Genomic DNA, 26,498 nt, shown 5'->3' with positions numbered 1-26,498 from the left:
AGTTTGGAATCAGGGCTGGCGTTCTATCACCCTGCTCTAAGACAAACTCTAACCTTAACCAACTTCGAAAGAGTGCTAAGCTTAACCGGCGAAAGAACTTGCTGTCACACGATTGGTGCGACCAGAAACAGCAGTGGCCAATCAGAGCGCAAAACGCGACCGCGGAAGCATGAACCGGTTGCCTTTTCGAATAGACGCATACTGGCTTTCACCAGCCAATTTAACCCTTTCACTACCACACTACAGAAGGTTAACCCTTTACTATCACACTACAGACGGTTAACCGTCTGTAGTGTGATAGTAAAGGGTTAACCTTATGCAGTGTGGTAGTGAAATGGTTAACCCTTTGCCATGTGGCAGTGAAAGGGTTCGAGCTAGTTGTACTTCATGAGAGTATTTTCATTTTAGGGAACTTTATACTTTTACTCCACTATACATTTCAAGGGAAATATTGTACTTTTTACTCCACTACATTTATCTGAACCCATCAGTTACTAGTTACTTTGAAGAAAAAGATTTTGCATAGAAAATATGGCAAAAATGTATGAAGATTATATGCTTTCACGTTTCAACTGCAAGAGGACGTAATCAGAGCAGCATAACTGGACCACATACCACTTTAACATAACCTTTAATCAGAGCAGCATAACTGCACCACAGACCACTTTAACATAACCTTTAATCAGAGCAGCACAACTGGACCACATACCACTTTAAAAGGTAGAGGTCAATGGACCGAATATTGAACGCTCCCAAGCACTGGAACACAAACGTCATGTAGAATGCATACTTTTACTTTAGATACTTAAGTACATTCAATAGAAAATACTTCAGAGTACTCATTTATCTGGGTATTTCTACTTTTACGTAAGTAAAGTAACTGTGTACTTCTTCCACCACTGCTCAGCAGCAGTCAAAGTAGTTTTGAGTAGAAAGGACTTAATGCAACACATTTGCACCGTGACATTGTGACTAGCAGAACTAATAGCCTCGACAGCCACATGCAAAATTTGAAGCATTTAAAGCCCTGATTATTGTACTGATGAGCACTGGCATGCAAAGACATTTCATTTTATACAGTACATTTGTTCCTAATTTGCCTAAAAGAAAGCAAGTGTTGAGGGTCTCCAGAACGCCTGGCCCGAGACCATGCAGCATTTCTGTCTTTAATTAGGGTTGACAATTCCTGAGAAAACAAAGGAGCATACTTGTCAACTAATAAATTTTATGTATTTACAAAGGAGTCCAGGGCTACCTGAACATACATTTCAGTATTACAATAAGTATTTAAAAAAAAATAAGAGAATCTAAAAAAGATTGGTAATTAAAAGATTTAAAATTCCTCCTTAAAACCGTGTCTTGTGCTTCTTACACAGGCTGTAGGGCAATGGTCACATACTGATGAGCAGTGGCATGCAAAGTCAACGACAAAGGGCACTTCCTTATAGTAATAATAGGGGTTCTGCACTGACTGCATTGGGAGAGGCAGCCCTGGCATGGCCCTTAACCATTTCACAACAACAAGGGTAGTGGGTACCCCCAAAGAGTTAACCCTTTCACTGCAACAATACAGAAGGTTAACCCTTTCACTGCCACACGACAAAGGGTTAACCCCTTCACAACCACACTACAGAAGGTTAACCCTTTCACTACCACACTACAGATGGTTAACCTTTCACTACCACACTACAGATGGTTAACCGTCTGTAGTGTGGTAGTGAAAGGTTAACCTGTAGTGTGGTAGTGAAAGGGTTAATAATAATAATAATAATAATAATAATAATAATAATAATAATAATAATAATAATAATAATAATAATAATAATAATAATAATATTAGATTTGTAGGGACGCTTTATATTTGTGGAACAAATCTCAAGTCACTACAGTGTAGAAGAACATACAAACTAGTAAGAGAGTAAATGAAAAAATAACATAAAATAAGTAGGACTAAAATGAGTAAAAAGAGTAAAAAGAACATGAAATGTGGAGGGCTAAAACTAGTAAAAGGGTAAAAAGAACATGAAATGGGAAGGGCTAAAACTAGTAAAACTTTGCTCATGGCAATAGGGTCTCTATGAGTGCAACCTGTAAAAATACAAAGTATTCGGACAAAGTATCCTCTGGTGTGACTTTTTTGGTTATATTACATTATTCACCTTGTCCCGACAGTCACACTGAATTGCATTCCGTTCCAATTGGGGCGATCCAGGCACGTTATTCCCTGGCGATTGCCTCTGAATGAGCCAAAATGTGGAGCAGCGATGGAGGCCTGTTGAAGTGTAGCCTCCCGAGGGACAGGGCCTCGCTGCTCCACCGGTCCCACATAATAGCTCCCTCAACTCTGGGAGGAACACATGGCAACAGCATGGCTGTCATCCAAGTTTGTTGACAAAGGACTGAATACAGGTCTTTCTCTCCTTCTCTCTGAGCGCACCCCCAACACACACACACACACACACACACACACACACACACACACACACACACACACACACACACACACACACACACACACACACACAATTCAAATCCAGAGAAAGGAAGTTCAATTTGCTCACACAGATAATCCAAAACCCTCACACATACAAAATGAAAGAGAGAGAGAGAAGTTGATCTCACACATTGGAAGTATTCTCAGACGCTGTATTTAAAATTTATTTTTATTTAACCTTTATTTAAAAAGTCTCATTGAGATAAAAAAAAATCTCTTTTACAAGTGCGTCCTGGCCAAGATAGGCAGCAGCACAGTTACAATTTCACATTTACAGACGAAAACTATAAAAAAAAAAAAAAAAAAAAAAAAACATATAGCAATTAAAACAAAAACAATTCACAGAACCATTTATAGTCAGTCAAAACATCTGCAGCCAGATGTGCTGGATTCCATATCACTTAGAAGTGTTTTAAAAGCAACCAGTGAGACCAGCTCATATAAGTGCAGGTGGTTTTGTAGCTGATTCCAGGTGGAGGGAGCTGCACACCTGAACACCCTTTTCCCCAGTTCAGTACGGACCTGAGGGACAGTTGGTAAAAATAAGCCCTGGGAACGAAGAAGACCATAACTGCCCATATTTTTTTGGAGAATGTACATCTGTATAGGTAAGCTGGCAGCAGTCCAAGGATAGCCTTATAAATAAGGATATGCCAATGGTTGAGTCTGCTGGTGGACAGGGCAGACCATGATCATCCCACCAGAGAATACAAAGTACAGTGGTGAGTAAGGACTTTAACATTTGTATCATATTATTATAGGGCATACACATCCCAGCCTATGTGTGTATGGCACACAGTGCAGGGATGGTATGCTACTGTCTTGTCGTGTGTGTGTTTAGCAGGTGTGGGCAGCTACTAGGAATAATACAGTTACATTCCTCCACTCTTACCACCTGGGAAAACATCCGTGTGTGCGTGTGTGCGTGTGTGTGTATGTGTGTGTGTGTAGGTGTGTGTGTGCGTGTGTGTGTGTGTGTAGCAGGTGTGTGTGTGTGTGTGTGTGTGTGTGTGTGTGTGTGTGTGTGTGTGTGTGTGTGTGTGTGTGTGTAGCAGGTGTGTGTGTGTGCGTGTGTGTGGGAATCAAACACACTTTATCATACTGAATTCTCTCAGTATCACTCAGTCTGGACTTTTTTTTGTTTTGTTTTGTTTGTTCCGCTTCGTGTTTTGGTTCCCACTGAGTGCAGGCTCGTGCTTGTGCTAACTTGAAAGGGCGTGTTCTCCTCACCCAGTCAGTTTACACAGCCGACCGGGGGTTTCGGTTGATGCCAAAATCACAACGGACCGCACTTACTTGACCGAACGTAACTTTTCACAGGAGATTTTTCTAAATGTGAAAGAGAGAGAGAAGGGGGGGAGGCGGAAGAAAGAAAGAAGTGGTGACAGGTGTCCCTTCTCTCGCGGTGTGTGTGTGCTATTTGTTTAGAAAGGCGTGAAGCAATTTAACATTCAAACCTTTATTTATTCTCGAAATGGATCATTGAGGTCACTTACGGACAGACATGTTAATCCATACATGTTTTACAATATAATAATAAATAATAATAATAACTACTGTATATCTATATTATAGCACCTTTCACACATGGACCGCAGCCCAAAGTGCCCCACAGCAAATAATAGCATAAAACATGGCTCACCTCAACCTGACTGGAATTCAAATATTTCAAGAGCATCTTGTTCACGTTAGCGTTAAGTTATTTGTGTTGTTAATGTTGTTGTCGGTTATTTATGACTTATGACAGTGTCGGCGCGGATGTTGCGTTCAGATCCTGTTCGCCACAAACTCCCAACTACTCCACTGAAGAGGGGGCTGTCGGCGCATGCGCGTATAACTCAGGTAAGCAGCCTCTGCACGCGAGGGGCGTCTCTACATTTCGTAGCTCCAGTTCTGCAGACCCCTCTCTGATTGGTTGAACTCCATTTCTGCAGACCCCTCTCTGATTGGTTGAGCGAAGCCCCTCTCTGATTGGTTTAGCTCGTCACGCGGTAAAAGGCGGATGTAATGTTATCATATCAAGAAAGATAAAAAGAAATGTACTACCAGATTCGCGTATAACGTTATTTCGCGTGACTTCGCGGTTTATTCATAACGTTATGCACATTTCACAACACAGCCAGCTGTCAGAAACTGTACATTGTAACGTTATAGGTTTATTCACATAACGTTATTCACAACACAGCCAGCTGTACTGTACATTATAGGTTTATTCACATAACGTTATTCACAACACAGCCAGCTGTACTGTACATTGTAACGTTATAGGTTTATTCACATAACGTTATTCACAACACAGCCAGCTGTACTGTACATTGTAACGTTATAGGTTTATTCACATAACGTTATTCACAACACAGCCAGCTGTACTGTACATTGTAACGTTATAGGTTTATTCACATAACGTTATTTCACGTGATGCGTTCAACTTGTTTACACTCCCCACTTACTGTAACTGTACCATGACGCACTCCCCACTTAACCCAGTTAATGCCTTAACTAGACAGTTACAATGTAACATTTAGATTAACCCAGTTAATGCTTTAGACAGTTACAATGTAACATTTAGATTAACACAGTTAATGCCTAACTGTACTGTCTATCTGTATGTCATATATGTTACGATGAATTGAAAATGGGGGACCCTGATGTAAACAAGATGAAAGTCTTTCTCTGGGGTCTGCATCCCCTTAACAATTGTATGTATTGAGCTGTACTGTACTGTACTGTACCCATTCTGCAATGTGTTAATAAAGTTTTCAATCAATTCAATCAATCAATCAATAACTAGACAGTTACAATATAACATTTAGATTAACACAGTTAATGCCTAACTAGACAGTTACAATATAACATTTAGATTAATTAACCCAGTTAATGCCTTAAGAGAGAGAGGCTGGTGGTCAAGTCAAGTCAAGAGTTTTATTTGTCACAAGTTGTTTATTTGCATACAAGTTTACAATGAAATGCGGGTGGTCTTGCCCGCAACGATGTGCATAATACAATAGTAATAACATATAATAGAATCCAATAGAACGACATTGTGCAATAAAACAAGTAAACAGAGTAGGGCATATCGGTATATGTACATAAGTTAGGTCCTGTCAATAGAACGACATTGTGCAATAAAACAAGTAAACAGAGTAGGGCATATCGGTATATAAGTTATTTAGGTCCTGTCAATAGTATTTTTTTAATGATTCGTTATGGTGTAATCAATACTTCCATGCGTATAAATTGCGTTCACAACCTCCATGTTTTGGGGGTAGTCATCAGAAACCTCGGATCCGGGATTCGGTTCCCATCCGTCGGGCAAGAACTGTGGGTTTTCAGCCTCTCTCTCTGGAGCTTAACGGAGTTTCGATTCCTGGCTAGAGGAGCTTGTCGCGGCTCATGCGCATGCGCGCGCTCAACCAATCAGAGAAGGGTCTGCAGAAATGGAGCTCAACCAATCAGAGAGGGGTCTGCAGAAATGGAGCTACGAAATGTAGAGACGCATCTGAGGGACGCGTGCCTACGAAACCAAGCCGCATTTCTCGGAGACGCTCTCTGATTGGCACTGACTGACGCTCTCTGATTGGCCACTGACGCGTTTGCCCAATCCGTGACGAGCTGTGTCTTTGTCCATTTCCACGTCAAACAGCCTGCAAACTACCTGGCGTTCTATCGCCATGCTCTAAGACAAACTCTAACCTTAACCAACTTCGAAGAGTGCCTAAGCTTAACCAGTGTAGAAACAGGCGTCGGCCAATCAGAGAGCGTCTCCGAGAAATGCGGCTTGGTTTCGTAATCACGCCTGAGGGACATGCAGGACATGCGCGCGCATCCACGCATCAGCACAGGTTGGTCTTCTCTACACTGATTGATTGATTGAAAACTTTATTAACAGATTGCAGAATGGGTACAATACAGTACAGCTCAATACACACAATTGTTAAGGGGATGCAGACCAGAGAAAGACTTTCGTCTTGTTTACATCAGGGTCCCCCATTTTCAATTAATCAGGACCAGTGGTGCATTCGTAATATGGGAACTGCCCAAATGCCACGTGCACGCGCGCTCCCGCGCACGCGCATACATGTTCCCTCGGTTGCGCACAGAACAGATGATTATTATGCATAACAATGTTTTAAATGTAATTGTAGTTACAATTTCTTTAATTGTATTAACTTAAACTAGAAAAGTAAATACAAACTAAATTAACAATGTAACTTAGAGTTAGTTTACAGAAGGACAGTTTCCTTCAGACTGAAGCACAACTTAATGTTTCATTCTTCCAGTCGGGACCACAGATCAAGCAACCCCCCACCAATTGGTACAGGGCTTGTATTTTGGTTTGGCTCTTCTCGTTGTTATGCTATCGGTATCCTATTATTATGCAAAGTCTAGGTGATAAGTGCCGGCCGGGTACTTGCCGCACGGCGCGACGAGTCCAGTGACAATTGTGAACGCATTTTTGTGTGCGCGTGTGCACATCCGGGTTGGGTAGGAGGTAGGTAGGAAGTAGGTAGGGGTGGGTGGGGAACACTGTACAACTAAGTGTAGCAGGGTGGATTATCCCTGCTTCGTGGGAACTGTGGTGCACGGTCACTAGGTAGCGAGACACAGTAGCACTCTGGCCAGCTGCACCTCCGTCTTTGGGGTCCGGAGCGTCAACTGGAGGCTGGCAGTGGGAGTGTATGAGGCCCAGGATTTACAAACCTGGTCCGGTACTCTGGTCTTCCTCCCTCTCTCTTGGGCAGTCAGCAGTACTCCCCAACACACCCTCACCCTCCACAATTATCTCCTTAGCCCCCCCCCACACCTAATGACTGGATGGTAAAGAAATAACTTGGTTCCCCCCGCAAGCAGTACCCTCCCTCAGTAACACCAGAAACCTTACAGTGGGAAATGGAAGGTTGAATAGGAAGGGGTTAATAATGGATATATTACCCGCATCAAAGAGTTAGGGTTAGGGTTAGGCTCAATAAAAGACACACACACAGTGCTCCCATTCTGGATGAGTGTTATTGTAACGTGGTCTAGTTACAACAATGCTACGTCTGGTGATTATTGCACCATGGGTATCAACACAAGGATTACACTGGCATAAATCAATTATATAATTACACCCAGGCACCAAGTGCTCTCACGGTACCCAGACTAAGTGCTGCCCACGTCTGGGCTGAACACAGTATCTACCTTCTCTAAGGGATCACATATACTGCTCCAGGTCGGTAATATGGGGAAGGAAGGGGGAACATAGGGGAGGAAAATAGAAGGATTCACTGAACGGGAAATATTATGAAACACACACCTTATCACGCTCAAAGAAAAGGAATGAAACAAAAGAGTGAGCCCACAAAATACCAGTAAAGTCCTATCTTAATGCCGGCATATATTGTTCGTGGGTACCCCTATGGAATGGTAGTAGCAACGTTACTTTCGCCCGCAGGCTGCACCACACTGTGTATTGTATAAGGAATCGGGAGCATCAATGCTCATTTGTACTCATCCGAAATGGCCGCCTCGCCACTCCACTGTTGTCCGGGAGGCAAGATGGCGTCGAACGCTCTCGGCGAGGATGTTAGCAGGCGGAGCTGGGCAGAGAGGCAGCGCCGGCTGAGAGTGTGTGCTGAGCGATGACGACCCCTGCTGGATGGGAGGAACTCCCGTAAGCCGCAGGCAGCCTGGTGCAGGTCTGAGTGAAGTCCGCCGGAGCAGGCTGAATGCAGGCAGCCGGGTGCAGGTCTGGTCGAAATCAGCCGGAGCAGAATGGTTGTTGGCCCACGCTCGTCCTGGTGCGCGCACTCTATACTGCACACTGTAACTACTATAACTCGGTGGTTAAAGACTTGGATACTTGGTTAACCGCACGTTACTTATACCGCACACAGTAACTATCATAACCCGATTGCTAGTGCCTGGCTCTGCACTAATTGTTCATATACTATCGCTGGTACTGCTAGGATATCGTGTCCACTAGCCAGTACTTGTTATCACCCGTTGCTATCTCACGGGGCCCTCTGGCATAACGTCAGCAACAGGGCTCTCCAGAGCCCCCGTTAGCTGCGACTACTCGTTGTCCAAGTTCACTGCCGAAGAGAGCGGCTTCCGCTTGTCTCCTCCATATATCACCTCCCAACTCTCTCCGCCACTCTCTGCCTGCTACCGCCCCCTGCTGGTCCCGCCTGCCAGTCACAAGAGGAAACGCATTGTAGAATATGATCCAGTACTGTCATTTATAATCCATATTCCAGTGCTCTTATGAAGGGGACGCTTGTGTCATTGTTCGTGTGAATATCAATGAAACTAGTTAGAATGTCTTTGTGTACAAAAGGGATATAAAACACCAGTCAGCAGTCCTGAATAATATACAATATTTTCAGACTGCTACATAAGCAAAACTGTACATTGGAATATTGACAAAACCATACTTGGTCATTTACTGTACATTGGAGGGGGTTGGGTTAGGACATTTACAGGGGCCAGTTTCGAATTGCAGTCTCCCGTAGGTGTTCTTTGAGAGTGGTTTTGAAAGTGGGTAGTGATTCACATTCCTTTACAGCTTTGGGTAGGGCGTTCCACATTGATGTGGCATAATTGCGAAACGTGTTTAGTCCCTTGTTTGAGCCGAATCTGGGTTTAACATGATTTGTGGTGCTCCCTCTGGTGTTGTGATCGTGGTATTCACTGACCTTTGGGAAGTATTTTGACATGTACACGGGTACCTTGGTCGTGTAGTGCAGTGGTTCCCAAAGTCGGGGTCGCGACCCAAAGGTGGGCCGCGAGCAGCCACGGGTGGGCCGCGAGATGATTTAAAAAAAAATAAAAAATAAAAAAAAAAATTATTTTTTATTTTTTTATAATTTTTTTTGTCAGGCCACTGAACTTAGAAGCAGGCCAGGACAGTGTTTCTAGTTGTATTCTAAAATTCTATTCTATTGTATTCTAAAATGTGACTATGGTTTTATATTAACTTACAAAAACGAAAAATCTACTTATTTCAACGAACATTTCAAACTAAATAACAGATTATGCACATAAAACGCTGAAAACAACCGAAGCAACAATAGTATTTTAATGAGGCTATTATTATTATCATTATTATTTTGCAACAAGTTAGCCCTCTCATAAATAGCACATATAAATGAATAACTAACTTGAACTAAATTAATAGGATTGAAGTGATATTTGGCTTAAAAAATCGGTCACCTGGCAAAAAAAAAAAAAAAAGCCCGACGATGTGCATTGGGCCGCGGCTCTCTGACGCCTTATTTTCTGGGCCCTGGCCTGAAAAGTTTGGGAACCCCTGGTGTAGTGTATCTTGTAGACCAGGCCCATTGCAAGTTGCTGTACTCTGTCGTCTACTCTAAGCCATCCTAGGTTGTCAAAGTGGGCAGGGGTGAGGTGGGTTCTAGGAGTAAGGTCAAGCAGTAGTCTGACCAGTTTGTTTTGAGATGTTTGTAATTTTGCTTTTAGCGCCTTTGAGCGCCACTAATGTAAATAGCAGTGGTGGAAAGTAACTACGTATTTTTGACTTAAGTACTGTTTCAAGCTAATTGTACTTTATGTGAGTATTTTCATTTTAGGGAACTTTATACTTTTACTCCACTGCAATATTATTATTGCAATATTATTTAGGGAAATATTGTACTTTTTACTCCACTACATGTATCTGAACCCATCAGTTACTAGTTACTTTGAAGAAAAGGATTTTATATAGAAAACATAATATATACAAATACAAATTCTGGACCACATACCACTTTAACATAACCTTTAATCAGAGCAGCATAACTGGACCACATACCACTTTAACACAACCTATAGATGGATACACAAACTGTGTACTTATTCCACCACTAGTAAATAGCCGGTTTTTATTGCTTGTGTTGTGACTAAATATACAGTAAATGTAAATACAAAATATTGAATATTGAAAAAGAAAAAGTTGTGATAATATATATATATATTTTTTTTGTATCCACTTTTTCTCCTCCTGTTTTTCTGTGTGTTTTTCTCCCATCCCAATTTAGTCGTTATGCCAATTCCCCCCTCCCCTTCCTGGTCGTTGCTCGCATGTGCCCCCCACTGGTCGGTCTAGGGAGTCCTGAAGTCTATCAGATGCTTCCTCCGAGACATAGGAGACAACCAGCGACCTCTTTTCACCTGCCAGCGCGGACTCTCATTGGTGAAGTGTGGGGGGCTCACACTACCCTCGCCAGCTCCCTCCCCCGCTATGCAGGCGCCCTGACCGACCTGTAGGAGTCGCTGTTTACAACTACCAGATTACCACCCACCGGCTTCCTTCCCGCTGACTCTGCCAAGATCTACTTTTTCTCCCCATTTTTCTATTTTTCTCCCGGCCCCAATTTCGTATTGTCCAATTCTACCCTCCCCTGTCTCGAACGTTGTTAGGCCATGCCTCCCACAAGCCGGCTGCAATGTGGACGAAGCCTTGCATCACGTGTCCCCTCCGGTACTTGAGGAGGCAGCCGTCGCATCTTTTCACCTGCACAGCGCGATCTCTCAGCGGCGAGGGTCTGCGTGGGAGGGACACGCCGCCCTCGTCGCTTCCTGATTCTACTGCGCAGGCGCACCAACCGACCTGTAGGAGTCGCTGTCCACAATGTCCGATCCCCACCCACCAGCTTCCCACCCCCTAATACTGCCAATTGTATTAGTATGAACGACCAGCCAAGCTGGTAGCAACGCCGAGAGCTGGGCTCGAACCCAGCATATCCTGCGTTGGTGGCGAGCGCCTTCCCCACTGCGCCACCTAGCCACCAGGTTGTGATAATATTTGATAGAAAATCACATGTTGAATAATCAATAATAGATTCATCACATTGGACGGCACGATAATGGAAAGTGTAATATGGTATCAAACTCAAACTGGAATTTGCAATCAACATTCAATCTCACTTAACATTTGATATGTAGCATTAATATTGACAACAAAATTGTGTATGGTGATTACATTATCAAAAAACCCACAACACACAGATGGATGAGAAACAATAGGCTCATCGTAGGGAAGCACTGATCCAACTTTTTTGTCCTGGTACCAATATCTGGGCTGTGGGTATCGGCCGATACCAAGTACTGATCCGATCCATTACTTTAATGAACAGTATAGACTTGGACCGCCATTTTGGGGTCACCGGACAAATATTATTGAGATATAATAAATGTTTCTCCAGTTACAGAAGTAAAATCCAAAACGATCTCTCATATTACAGGTCTTTCTAAAAGAGTAAGGAAAATGGCAGGAATGGTGGCAAGGTTTTTATCTAAAGACATTCCTAAGGTAATATCTCATAGTGTAATCTACAGTCCCATTAATTATTGCTGTGCGGTGTGAGGTAATGCATCTAAGAGAGATATGGGGAGACTGCAAATCACACTGGCCAAGGCAGTAAGAATTTGATTAGATTTATTTATTTATCCTAAACATATACAAATACATATAAAAACATAAAAAAGCAAGAGGGGACATGTTCGGGAGGGGACAGGGGGAAGTAAAATGTATCTAGTCCTGCCCCTTCCTTACAATATAATACATATAAATATATAGTCTTTCTTAATCTAAATATAATATAAATTCCAAAAATTTAAATCTATGTGGTGAGAATGGTGCTAAGGCAAGGGTGTCAAACTCAGAGGGCCACGTCAGCATTATGGTTGCCCTCAAAGGGCCAAAGACAGTATAATGTAAATGTAATGTAATGTAAAATAAATGTAACTACTCCTTTACATATTGTTAAATAACTGTTTCTGTATTTATTACTTCTATTCTATTACTTCAAGTTACAAATATTACATATTGTTTTTTTTGTATTAGCTCTTTAACCCTGCTCAGAAAATGTCTACAGTGCACTTCTGTGGAATTCGCCTATATGTTTTTCTGTTCTACTGCATATGTACCTACTGCATTGTAACGATAAAACTGCCCGTTGCCAGGGCAACACAGGAAGCTTGTTTCCTGTTCGAAATTGTAGGTTTGCATTTTTTAGTCCAGACATAGCCATGTCTGAATGCCACTGTTAACATACGAAGCGCAGCTTCTTAGAGATTGATTTTGGGCAGCCCCCCACCCCCACCCCCACCCCCGGTATCCTGTCTGTCTCTTTGCATTCAAACCGTCTCTTTTCAGCTACACCTTGTAAACTGAAGTGAGACTCTGTGCACAGATAATACATTTCTCTTATCAGCTTCTATCCTTGATTCAAGTAATCATTCTTTCACAGTTACAACTGGGTCATTGTTAGCTAAAATCTCACCACAATAGCATTTGCATAGATGTAAAAATATACGTTAGCTTATTGCTCTGTTATTTTAACATACATCCCTTTGATTTATCAGGTTAAGAACCCCATATTACTCCATCAATCAATGATCAAGCTATTCAAGTAAATAACCAAGAATAATATAATCAAATACAAGCTATGACATTAACTTTGTTCAAAACCTTTTTGTCACAGTCAAAGAGGGGCAGAACTATGGTGCAACCAACACTTGTGAGCTGCTAAGAACACGTGGGACAGATGTAGCATTTTACAAAAACAAATGGCTGCACTTAACCTTGCAGAGGCCATAAAAAAAAAGGGGGGTTGTCTCAGTTCACCAACTACTTACTGTATATTGGTCAAGTTTTGGGTGGGACTTGTTTGCTTCTGATTACATTTGGCGAGATGCTCGTTATGTCACACAACAGAGCAACGCCACAGTTTGGACCCAACAGTTCAGACATAGTATGTTCACAGGAGCTACAGCCAAAAACCATGCAGCAGTGAAAGCTAGCTTTATTGTGGCTGAAGAGATATTGTCCAAGAATTAAAAGGCAGACTGCAATCGCAGCAAATTAAAAGTCTTCCTTTTAATTTGTTGTTTTTCTTGGGAGGCTAAATCTGGCATGTGTTTGGTGTCAGAATGCAGACGTAGATTGTACTCTTTGACGACAGACGCCGCATCATAACACAAAGGACATACCGTTTCTTATCCTTGAAGCACAAACATGTATTCACTTTCACATCTTTCTTGAAACTGCCTTCCATCTGCATCAACTCTTCTCTTCCTGGACATGTCGGCATCACTGATGAAGATTTTCAATTCTCAATTCGACTTGATGGTGAAATCGCCGTAGTTAAACACTGATGTAGGCTACATTGCCATCTACATAAAGACATGCATGGTAGGCAGGGATCTACAGATGAAAACTAGCTCATTAGCTAATTCTGGCACATTTACATTGATGTGGAAACTGAAGATGTTGATTAATGTGCACTGTCCCTGGGTAAAAAATAAATAAATAATCGTACATGGGATGCCGTCACTTTGCCGGTCACATAATTGACATGCATTGTGGGAAATGTAGTTTATGGTCAATGCAGGCTTTAAAGCAGCTTTAAAGATAATCATACACACTTTAAGCTCTCGCGGGCCACATAAAATTACATGGCGGGTCACAATGTGGCAAACTGGGCCTCTTCCCTAAGTAGCTTCTCAAGGTCAGGTCACCTGAATGCGCACCGGCCGCACCCCCCCGTCTTTCAATACCACATACAACTGTGACATCACCATTTGCCTCCCATTGCAAGGACATTTTGGTTGTCAAAGTTCAAATGTATTCAACTTTGACCTGCAAATCCTCATGACTCAACCGTGATGCTCAACAAATGTGGGAGTGGCCTAGCGGCGCCAGGCTGGTTTTTGGCCACGCCTGGTTTCCTTTGTACAGTATGCTGGGGCCGGTGTTGTAGTCGAGTCACTACATCTCGAGTCCGAGTCAAGTCTCGAGTCCCCAGTGTTCGAGTCCGAGTCCAAGTCCAAACCAAAGAAGAGCCCGAGTCGAGTCCCCGTCACCCGAGTCCGAGTCCAAGTCATCGAGGTTGAAGTCCACTCCACTCTGGCAGTCAAAGAGCTGACATAGAAAGAAAAAAAGGTCTACATTAAACATAAATGACACAGCGGTCACCGTTTCAAAGGGAGTTTATTTACTTTGTGACACAATAGCCAAACAAATGCACTATAGCCATCAATACCTTATGCCAAATGATAATGGTTATCAATGAACAAGTCTGAGTCCTCGTCTGCACCTTCCGAGTCCGAATGCAGTCAATGCTCGAGTCCAAGTCCAAGTCCGAGTCATCAGTGCTCAAGTCCAAGTCGAGTCAAGAGTACTACAACACTGGCTGGGGGAAATGTGGGCATTACTGGATATGATGCTGCTTGGTTTTCAATCGATCACATGTTGTACACAAATTGTATACAGTATTTTCAGTTGGGATATTTATTTGTTTATTTGTTTATTTAACCATTAGCTTATGCCATAGCAGTTTGCTAATCTTCCTGGGGTCCACACACAATCAACATTACAACAAATAATACATTAATACAGTAAATAAATTCAACAACAAAATAAAAGAAATAAGAGAAGAGATTAACAGAAGAATATACAATTATTGATACAGTAAAAATATAAAAACAAATCCAGTTTAACCCAACAAGTCATTGTCATCCTGTACAAACATGAACCAAAATACATAAATATAGGCAATACAATTAGATCTGAATATAAAAATATGAGAAAAATAAATGGTGTAAAACAATGGTGCAGATATGTTACAATAAATATAGGCAATAAATAATTAAAATCTGAATATATATACTATGAGTAAAAGTAAACAGTATACAGTATACACAAGGTGCAGTACAGTATATACAAGGTACCATAACTGGCATGATATACGTCATACATTGTAGTCCTAGTATAGACCTGTCCGCTGTATACGTCAGACTCAGCGTGACGCGTGCATCAAGGGGGCAAAAGGAATGTAATCCTGGTCAGAACAACGGGGCAGACTACAATATATTTGCATTTGTTAGCCATGCTAGCGATCTAAACAATCAATCCATGCCAACGCTAGATATGTAAAAGGTGAAGGACTCACACTCACATCCATGCTGATTTGGCTAAATGACATCCAGCTGTTTTCGTTTGAAATGACTTTTAGTCAGGGGAGTGTCATGGTTTCTCCATAGAGCTCCATTATACTTTTAGTCAGGGGAGTGCCATGGTTTCTCCATAGAGCTCCATTATACTTTTAGTCAGGGGAGTGTCATGGTTTCTCCATAGAGCTCCATTATACTTTTAGTCAGGGGAGTGTCATGGTTTCTCCATAGAGCTCCATTATACTTTTAGTCAGGGGAGTGTCATGGTTTCTCCATAGAGCTCCATTATACTTTTAGTCAGGGGAGTGTCATGGTTTCTCCATAGAGCTCCATTATACTTTTAGTCAGGGGAGTGTCATGGTTTCTCCATAGAGCTCCATTATACTTTTAGTCAGGGGAGTGTCATGGTTTCTCCATAGAGCTCCATTATACTTTTAGTCAGGGGAGTGTCATGGTTTCTCCATAGAGCTCCATTATACTTTTAGTCAGGGGAGTGTCATGGTTTCTCCATAGAGCTCCATTATACTGTTAGTCAGGGGAGTGTCATGGTTTCTCCATAGAGCTCCATTATACTTTTAGTCAGGGGAGTGTCGTGGTTTCTCCATAGAGCTCCATTATACTGTTAGTCAGGGGAGTGCCATGGTTTCTCCATAGAGCCCTGTCGTACTTTTTTAGCGCAGCAGCTCGCGCAGGTAAGGGGCAACTTAGTCACGTGACTCAGTTGGTGTTGCTGATTGGCTCGAACATGATATGTGTATACAGCAAACAGGTCTATAGTTGCCTAGTAGCCTACTGTTGGGACTGTTTATGTACTTAGAGTAACAGTCTCTCTCTCTCTCTCTCTCTCTCTCTCTCTCTCTCTCTCTCTCTCTCTCTCTCTCTCTCTCTCTCTCTCTCTCTCTCTCTCAGGGATGGCGGGAGGGGGGACTGACTTTCTTGACCTGGGTCACCTGACGGAGGAGGAGAAGGGGAGGATCCTGGACGTGTTGCAACGAGACTCGGAGCTTCGTCGCCATGATGAGGGCCGTGTGAGGTCAGAGGTGACTGTTTAACCCCTGAGTTAAAGTGACCCATCCATTTGATGATAATAATAATAACTTTATTCATATAGCACCTTTCATACATGGATTGCAGCTCAAAGTGCTTCACAGCAAATAGCATAAAATTAACATAGGCATACAATTAGCATACAGTTGACAGAATAAAAGCAATGCATAAAGTAAATACATAAGAATAGGTATAAAAGACAATAAAAGTAGTGCAATGTAGAAAGTGCAGACATAAGAATAGGCATAAAATAAGTACAATAAGGGGCGCTCAAGTAGCACACCACGTACTGCGCTGCTTCGCAACACGGCCACCCCGGGTTCGACTCCCGGACCCGGCGACCCTTGCCGAATGTCTATCTCCCATTCTTCCTCTTTCTCTCTCTACCGGACTGCCTGGTAGTAAAAAAAAAAGTCAATAAAAATCTACCAAAAACATAATTAAAAAATATATATAAATAAATAAGTACAATAAGTACAGTGTTGCTCGAATTGATAATGACACTCAACAACCCCGAGGAGACTATACACTATAGTGCAGGGCTATTCAACTAAATTGTTCAGGGGGCCACATTGTCAGAAACCCAAGGGGCCAGGGGCCGGACTGCCACGGCGCCTCCCCGTGCTATGAATATATGTACACTTGACACAACACGCAACCACATTTTCACAACTTTTATTTAACTACATTGCAAAAGTAGTATACTTTTCAAAAAAAGTGCTTCATTTATGTGCCACATCTGCAACATCTCCTGCAGAAAGTGCTTCATTTATGACTACAACAACTGCAACATCTCCTCTTCAACATTTCAATATAAAAATAAAATAAAAAACAAACGAGTGCATGATGTGCATCTGAACATTCTAACATCAACACTTGAACAAAAAAACACATTTATAGTGCAGCTGAGCTTATGAAAAAGTGCTTCATGTCTGTGCAACAACAGCAAATCACAGCATCTTATTAGCACTTATTGTCCACTCTTAACTCTCAAACATCAGGGGGGTGGGGGGCAGACAGGCCTAGCCTACATACACACATCTAATGAGAGCGATTGCACTTCTTTGACTGGGCAATGGCAGAGAAAGAGGGTTCATAGGAAGTGAGGGCTACCCGCAAACAGTGATGCAAATGCTCATTTGTCAAGGAGGCACGTTGCTTGTTTTAATGGCATTCGTGTGAGAGAAACTGGATTCACAGGTGTATGTTGAGCCAAACATTGTTAGCACAGATATTGCCAGCGTTTTTATTTTGGGGAATGTCTTGACATGAATACACTTTATCCAAAATGTTGTGGTGGATTCATTCTCAAGTGCCTGCTTCAGAGCAGATGATGCTTGCATGTCAATTATTTCAAGTTGCAGGAGACCTTCATCAATGTGAAGTGATGCAAGGAACTCTTGTCCTTTTGTGGAAATAGCAGCTACATTGGCAAATGGGTTGCTCACAAAATGCATCAATTCTCTGGACATGTCAAATTCATCAAATCGACTTGCAAAGTTTTCCCTCAATTTATCAATGCAATCTGTCATTAATTGAGTGACTTTTGGCTCAATTGTGCGTGTTAACGTTGACATGAAAAGAAAAAAGTAAAAAAAAAAAAAAAAAAAAATGAAAAAAAAATATATTTTTTTAATTTTTTTAAATTTTTTTAAATTTTTTTTATTATCATGTAATCTTTGGCGGGCCGGTCAGAATCATCCCGCGGGCCGGATCTGGCCCGCGGGCCGCCAGTTGAATAGCCCTGCTATAGTGTATCTGAGTGTATAACTATCTAGTGCTTAAATGAATTCAGAAACAAACCATAAATAGTGAACCTCCAAAAGTAGCCGCTTTTTACAATTCAAGGATTTCCCATCCCAGAATAAATCCCAGTGGAATCTTTGCAAAAATGTAACTTGCGGTCTACTGGAAGTAAACCAAAAACTAGCATGTGTGGGCTATCATCACTACAGAGACCCAAGACGACCAGCATTGTGTCACATCACATCACATAGGAAGCTAATGTATGTTGTTGGGGGAAAAAAGCAGAGCGTTGCCAGAAAGCTTGCAGAAGTTGTTCATGGTTCCCTCCAAGGATGGGAAGTAGGGATGTCCGATATTATCGGCCTACTGATATTATCGGCCAATATTGGCATTAAAATGTAATATCGGAAATTATCTGTATCGTTTAAAAAAATATATATATATATTTTATAGATTTTGTTTTTTTTACATTTATTTAACCTTTATTTACCCAGGCAAGCAAGTAAGAACAAATTCTTATTTGATTTATTCTCAAATGTATGCATAATGTTGTGTTAATTCCACGACAAGAGATACGTAATGTTAATTACCTGAAATGAAATGACCCCCGCATATATCGGTATCGGAAATTAAGAGTTGGACAATATCGGTATATCGGATATCGGTAAAAAAGACAATATCGAACATCCCTAATGGGTAGCATGGAAGGAAATGTAATGTGAAGCATCAGTTTGTACAGACTACTTTAAAGCATCAGTTTGTACAGACTACTACTTTAAAGCATCAGTTTGTACAGACTACTACTTTAAAGCATCAGTTTGTACAGACTACTACTTTAAAGCATCAGTTTGTACAGACTACTACTTTAAAGCATCAGTTTGTACAGACTACTTTAAAGCATCAGTTTGTACAGACTACTACTTTAAAGCATCAGTTTGTACAGACTACTACTTTAAAGCATCAGTTTGTACAGACTACTACTTTAAAGCATCAGTTTGTACAGACTACTTTAAAGCATCAGTTTGTACAGACTACTACTTTAAAGCATCAGTTTGTACAGACTACTACTTTAAAGCATCAGTTTGTACAGACTACTTTAAAGCATCAGTTTGTACAGACTACTTTAAAGCATCAGTTTGTACAGACTACTTTAAAGCATCAGTATGTACAGACTACTTGTTTAAACTTGATCATATTGAACGTGTCCCTGTGTGTGTGTTCTTCTTCTTCTTCTTCTTCTTCTTCTTCTTCTTCTTCTTCTTCTTCTTCTTCTTCTTCTTCTTCTTCTTCTTCTTCTTCTTCTTCTTCTTCTTCTTCTTCTTCTTCTTCTTCTTCTTCTTCTTCTTCTTCTTCCGCAGGACACTACAGGAGAAGGAGACGGACCCGATGCGCCTGCGCTCTCTGTCGGGCGCGTGGTTCGACGACGAGCGGGGTAAACGCTACAGTGGCGGGAAGCAGACCAGCGACCTCGTCCACGCCTCCATACGCCTCAGGAGGTCAAAGGGGAAAGGTCAGATATCGGCCAGTGGTGGCGGCGGCTGGAGATACTCTAGAATGATCTGTTTATAATAAAACACAAGATACCTAATGATAAGGATGAGCACTCAATGAAGAAACCCAGTCCTTACCAAACATCTACGCTACTCATACGGGTCAAAAAAAAGGGGGGGGGGATACAAACCTTGTTTAAGGTAAGGGGTGTAGGGGTAGGGAATAGGATATGAGCCTGGTTTAGGGTAAGAGTTGTGGGTGCAGGAAGAAATGGTTAAAATGTGAGCTCCAGGTATTGACAAAGCCGATGCTACATACCCTACCACATGGTCCCCAATGGCCACCACAACCCAACGTGTTGATGGATAGATGCTACATACCCTACCACATGGTCCCCAATGGCCACCACAACCCAACGTGTTGATGGATAGATGCTACATACCTTACCACATGGTCCCCAATGGCCACCACAACCCAACGTGTTGATGGATAGATGCTACATACCTTACCACATGGTCCCCAATGGCCACCACAACCCAACATGTTGATGGATAGATGCTACATACCTTACCACTAGGGGTGGACGGTATGGTCTAAAATTTATATCACGGTATAATTTGAAGCATAGACGGTAACGGTATATATCACGGTATCATCGTTTTTGATAAAAAAAATTTTTTATTTTATATAATTTTTTTTTTTTTTTATAAAATATATATATTATATAATTAGACTTGTACTTGTATTATCTGCGAGACATCGCCACCACGCAACAAGCTCCACTGTCTGTGTGTACTCTAGTAGCCTCCAGCTACGGCCAGGATTCCCCGGAGCTGCAGCTGGACCTATACTCGAGTAGCCTCGAGCAGAGCTACGGCCAGGATTCTCCGGCGCTGCACCTGGACCCTATTATATTGGGATAACGTTAGCAAGCCCTCAGCTCGAATACGCATCGAATCAGTGTTATAAGACATTGATATCAGGAGCTATCCGGCTAAGCCGGATATATAACGTTAATACAACGCCTCAGTGAATTATTTAGTTCAATGGGACATTTCGTTTTGAACGGTGAACTAAGTTGCGTTAACGTGAGCTAACGGCTAACAGGTAGCACACACACGTCTCTCTCTACTAGACTTTGTGGAGCGTTTGTTGATGTCAGGAGCTATCGGTAGCTGGCCGACTAGATACCGTTCGGTTAGACAATGCCTCATCATGTATTAAACTAAAAGTGAATAGTTGACTGGGTCATTTTGTAACGGTAGCTAAGCTAACGTTAGCTCAGGGAGACGCCGCCGACAGCTGAGCTCCCGTGTCCCGTCCCACTAGACTACTAGATCCGTGTTTACATGCGTGCGGTAGGGGCTGGCACGCCCACTGCGCGAAGCCTCCTAAATAACTTTTTCCAGTTCGCACATATCTATTATCTATGACTAATTCTATCTATTTTTAGGGGCAAATGCGAGTGAAATAGTCGCGTTGTGGTTACATGACGTCATTGGTATTTTAGAGCTGCACTACCGGTTTAGACGGTATAGTCAAAATCCATACCGTAGAGCAAATTCATACCGTTTATACCGTATACCGTTTATACCGTCCACCCCTACTTACCACATGGTCCCAATGGCCACCACAACCCAACGTGTTGATGGATAGATGCTACATACCCTACCACATGGTCCCCAATGGCCACCACAACCCAACGTGTAGATAGATAGATGCTACATACACTACCACCTTTAGCGGTGGCCTAAAGGTTAGAGAAGCGGGTTTTTGACCGGAAGGTCGCCGGTTCGATCCCCGGGACCGGCAGGAACACCAACTGCTGAAGTGCCCTTGAACAAGGCACTTAACCCCCAACTGCTCCAGTGGAGTTGCTCAGTGGCCAATGGTGTCGACTGTGGTTGTACTGGGCAGCTCCCAGGTGTGAATGGAACTGTGTGAATGTGAAGCAGGGCGTTCCTGAAAAAGAGCATCTGTGCTCAGCGAACCTACCCTGGGTAAATAAAGGTTAAACAAACATGGCCCCCAATGGCCACCACAACCCAACGTGTTGATGGATAGATGCTACATACCCTACCACATGGCCCCCAATGGCCACCACAACCCAACGTGTTGATGGATAGATGCTACATACCCTACCACATGGCCCCCAATGGCCACCACAACCCAACGTGTTGATGGATAGATGCTACATACCCTACCACATGGCCCCCAATGGCCACCACAACCCAACATCAATCCTCCTCACGACACCTTCGCTCTGGCAATCCACTAATGGATACATCTTGATATTTGTCTAGTCTAGTGAATGAATGAATGAATGAATGAATGAATGAATGAATGAATGAATGAATGAATGAAAACTTTATTTAACAGATTGCAGAATGGGTACAATACAGTACGGCTCAATACACACAATTGTTAAGGGGGTGCAGACCAGAGAAAGACGTTTGTCTTGTTTACATCAGGGTCCCCCATTTTCAATTCATAATGAATTGTGTGTTCATTAGACGGGGGGAATCCTCTTTCAGTGCCTCTGTGCCCGTTTTCTTAGTCAGTTAGCCTCTCTGGTCTCCGTGCCATTAGCGTTAGCCAGGATCTAACTCTTTTACTAGTTTTAGCCCTTATTTTATGTTCTCTTACTAGTTTTAGCCCTTCTTATTTTACTTGACTCTTTTAGCCCTTCACATTTTGTAAATTTTTCTTTACTCTCTTACTAGTTTCTATGTTCTTCTACACTGTAGTTCCTTGAGATCTGTTCCACAAATATAAATTATTATATAATTATATTATTATTATTATTATTATTATTATTATTATTATTATTATTATTATTATTATTATTATTATTATAGATTATAATAATAATCTGTCTCTGCAGGCCCAGAGGTGCCTCTGATTGGACTGTTCGCTGGTCAGACAGACGAAAGCCCGCCCACCAGCTCCCGGAGCAGCCCCTCCCCTCAGGTGGAGAGAAGACTAGAGGGGGAGAACGAGACGGAGGAAGAAGAGGGGTGAGAGAGACTGAAAGCATGATTATATAACAGATTATATAACACCGTTTATGAGTCAGAATTCACAGTGTCATATCATATCAGACAAACACACGTGCATGGCGGTGTGAGTGGGGCTCACCGTGGACAGGGGGGGGGCTTCAAGTACCTGGGGGTCCACATCTCAGAAGACCTGACATGGACAACACACATAGACTCAGTCTTAAAGAAGGCGAAGCAGCGCCTCTACCACCTGAGACAGTTAAGGAAGTTCAGAGTATCGGGGAACATACTCCAGTCCTTCTACTCCGGAGCTGTAGAGAGCATCTTGACTGGAAACATCACTGCCTGGTATGGAAACAGCATGGCACAGGACAAGAAGGCCCTACAGAGAGTGGTGCGCTCAGCAGAGCGTACTACGGGTATTGCACTACCACCCCTGCAGGTCCTATATAACAAGAGGTGCAAATCCAGAGCCTGCAGAATAATGAAAGACCCACACCACCCCAACAACAGCCTGTTCAAGCTGCTGAGGTCAGGCAAACGCCTGCGAACACCAGCAACTAGGACAGAGAGACTTCGGCTCAGCTGTTTCCCCCAGGCCATCAGAGTCTTGAACACTGAACTCTCCACACACAAGCACACATGAGCACACACACACAACACACACACCGTATACGCTCACACACTAACAGTCACTTTAGCATGAACACACACACACACATGCTGCACACGCTCACACTCAACGGTCACTTTATACAATGGAAAGGTCACTTTAAATTTTTTTAAATAAAAAAGAACGGGAGTGGTTCTTGTATAGTAACAGATGGATATAGCAAGCTAGCATAAGGAAACATAGTATAACTGTAGATTGTATAGTATAGCATTGTATAGTAGTGTACATAAGACCCAGTGCCTCATCCGTAGCTAACATTGTATTGCACTATCGCAGGACCTTAGCATGTCTTACCATGCTTTTTGTAAACTTTATGTACATTATACCTGTTATGTCTTATTCTTATTACTTGTATTATTGCACAAATGTCTTATTCTCATCCTATTCTTATTGTATTATTGCACAATCGCTGCGGGCATGACCCCCCCGCATTTCACTGTATGCTTGTATGCCGTGACAAATAAAACTCTTGACATGACTTGAGTTGACTTGACTTGAGTGGCGCGCGGGCTGTTTGTGTTTTCCTTTTTATCTGGGGGGGGGGGGGGGGGGGGGGGGGTGTCTTGGATGGGGATGTGGTAGGGATTGATGTGTGGGGTGTTTGGGGGACTGGCTGTTTCGGGGGGGTTCACATGCCTTCGAGCAACACTGTACTTATTTTATGCCTATTCTTAAGTCTGCACGTTTACATTGCACTACTTTTATTGTCTTTTATACCTATTCTTATGTCTGCAATTTATGCATTGTTTTTATTCTGTCAATTGTGTGCTGATTTTATGCCTATGTTAATTTTATATTAATTGCTGTGGGGCACTCTGGACCAGTGATGCCACAGATTACTTGTAAAAATAATCTGATTACTGATTCTCCTTTAAAAAATAATCAAGTTACTTTACTGATTACTTGATTATCAAAGTAACTTAGTTACTTTGAAAGTAACTAGGTTACGAAGTCGTCGCCGTCCCCCCTGCTGCTGCCACAACATAAGAATGACAACAATGATACAAATAAAATTGTAAAACCGTAATATAAAACATGGTATTATAGTTTGTTATTCTCATGTGTGTGTGGCTGTGTGCGTGCATGCGCGAGCGCACGTCCCATCTCCGGTCTAGCTGACTGTACCCCTGGCTCTCTTATCATCAGCATTATGAGATAGTAACTAAATAGTAACGCATAGCCACTTGGAAAAGTAACTGTAATCAGATTACTGGCTTGTAAAAAGTAACAAGTTAGATTACTATTTACTGAAAAAAGTAATCAGATTACAGTAACTACAGTAGTTACTGGCATCACTGCTCTGGACTGCGGTCCATGTGTGAAAAAAGTACTATATAGATAGTTATTCATATTTATTATTGTTATATTGTAGAAATGTGTGCATTGAAATGTCTGTAAAGTCTCGACAACATTGGAAATGAGGGTGACCTCAATTGTCTTTTTGAGAATAAATAAAGGTTTGAATGAATGAATATTTCTATTGTGTTGCAGGAGCCAGGGACGTATCACACCTATACCCGCACCCAGAACCCAGAAGAGCCCGCTAAAAAAGGTTTGTGTGTGTGTGTGTGTGTGTGTGTGTGTGTGTGTGTGTGTGTGTGTGTGTGTGTGTGTGTGTGTGTGTGTGTGTGTGTGTGTGTGTGTGTTCTTCCACTTTTTGATTTAGTAGTTTGTAATATCTTCTTAATATTTCCTTTCAACTTTAGCATCTCCAGGACACAAACAGCACCTCTTCATCCACAGGTTCAGAACTATATTCTGTCTGTCTGCCTGCCTGTCTGTCTGTCTGTCTGTCTGTCTGTCTGTCTGTCTGTCTGTCTGTCTGTCTGTCTGTCTGTCTGTCTGTCTGTCTGTCTGTCTGTCTGTCTGTCTGTCTGTCTGTCTGTCTGTCTGTCTGTCTGTATGTCTGCCTGTCTGTCTGCCTGTCTGTCTGTCTGCCTGTCTGCTTGCCTGTCTGTCTGTCTGTCTGCCTGTCTGCTTGCCTGTCTGTCTGTCTGTCTCTCTCTCTCTCTGCTCTCTCTGTCTGTCTCTCTCTGTCTCTCTCTGTCTCTCATGAACATGTTCTTCTCTTCTTCTAGAGTACATAAACAAAGTGAATGTGTTCTTCTCTTCTTCTAGAGTACATAAACAAAGTGAACATGTTCTTCTCTTCTTCTAGAGTACATAAACAAAGTGAACATGTTCTTCTCTTCTTCTAGAGTACATAAACAAAATGAATGGCCTGGGGGAGGAAGCAGAGGTGAGAACTCATCTAGATGTTGTTCTGAGACACTGCTTATCAGTGGTGGAGAGTAACTAATAAGTATTTTTACTCAAGTACTGTACCTAAGTAGTGAAAGTGTAACCCATTTGCTGTGTGGCAGTGAAAGGGTTAAAGGTCCAGGCCCGGTCTTTTTTGAGGTGTGGGTTCCCGGTCCTTCTCGCCTTGATACAAAAATCGTCTTTTTTCATCATTTTTTAACCCGTTACTGAAAAGGTTATCTTCTGCGATTCACCCCTGTCATTGTATCTGAAAACATGTCTAAACAAACGTTTCAAGTTTGCTTTTATTTGTCACATATAAAGTACATGTACATTACAGTGAAATGCTTGGTTCTGTATGAGCCCCTGAGAATGTGCTTCATACAGTAAAAGAAAGTAAGTAAAAGAAGAATAAATATTAATAATAATAATAATAATAATAATAATAATAATAATAATAATAATAATAATAATAATAATAATAATAATAATAATAATATCTTAAATTTATATAGCGCCTTTCAGGGGACCCAAGGCGCTTAACACTTTCAGCGCCACGCCTGGTTTTCCGTTTTACCGCTTGAATGCCACCATCGGCGCCAATGTTAACGTTAATATCGCCTAATCTATGTTTTAAATTATGGCTATGTGTCTAATCTGCCCATCGCATTATCAAAGACTATTTTCCAGTCAGTGCTGTGAAGGCAGATTGTTTTTTTATCGCGTCGTTGCCGTTTCAGAGCAGTTAGAAAAGCCCCCGTTTTGATATAAAAAACAGCTCATTCTGGAGCATTCTATGAAAATCGTCTTTTAGTGGAATATTCCACAACGATGATATTCGTCGGCCTTTTTATGAATCGTTTTCAAATAA

At 42.0% G+C, this 26,498-nt stretch overlaps 1 protein-coding gene across 3 annotated transcripts in view; it reads left to right on the top strand.

The window, feature by feature from the left end:
* The first annotated feature begins 4,245 nt into the window (after positions 1–4,245).
* sytl1 (synaptotagmin-like 1) overlaps positions 4,246–26,498 on the top strand; it is a 62,328-nt gene continuing 40,075 nt past the window's right edge. For 2 of the 3 annotated variants that reach the window (XM_084312914.1, XM_084312913.1), the window contains exons 1-7: positions 4,246–4,336; positions 16,340–16,463; positions 19,582–19,733; positions 22,599–22,731; positions 24,878–24,938; positions 25,093–25,129; positions 25,585–25,625. In XM_084312914.1, the coding sequence (XP_084169040.1) occupies positions 16,342–16,463; positions 19,582–19,733; positions 22,599–22,731; positions 24,878–24,938; positions 25,093–25,129; positions 25,585–25,625 (546 nt within the window). In that variant the 5' untranslated portion in view covers positions 4,246–4,336; positions 16,340–16,341. Of the gene's footprint in view, positions 4,337–16,339; positions 16,471–19,581; positions 19,734–22,598; positions 22,732–24,877; positions 24,939–25,092; positions 25,130–25,584; positions 25,626–26,498 lie in introns of those variants that run through there. The other variant, XM_084312915.1, reaches the window with a different exon arrangement.

Source organism: Notolepis coatsorum (assembly GCF_963971535.1).
Source record: "Notolepis coatsorum genome assembly, chromosome: 4".
Lineage (NCBI taxonomy): Eukaryota > Metazoa > Chordata > Actinopteri > Aulopiformes > Paralepididae > Notolepis > Notolepis coatsorum.
The sequence above is the reverse complement of the archived record's forward strand: the minus strand, read 5'-3'. Positions and strand labels throughout refer to the sequence as shown.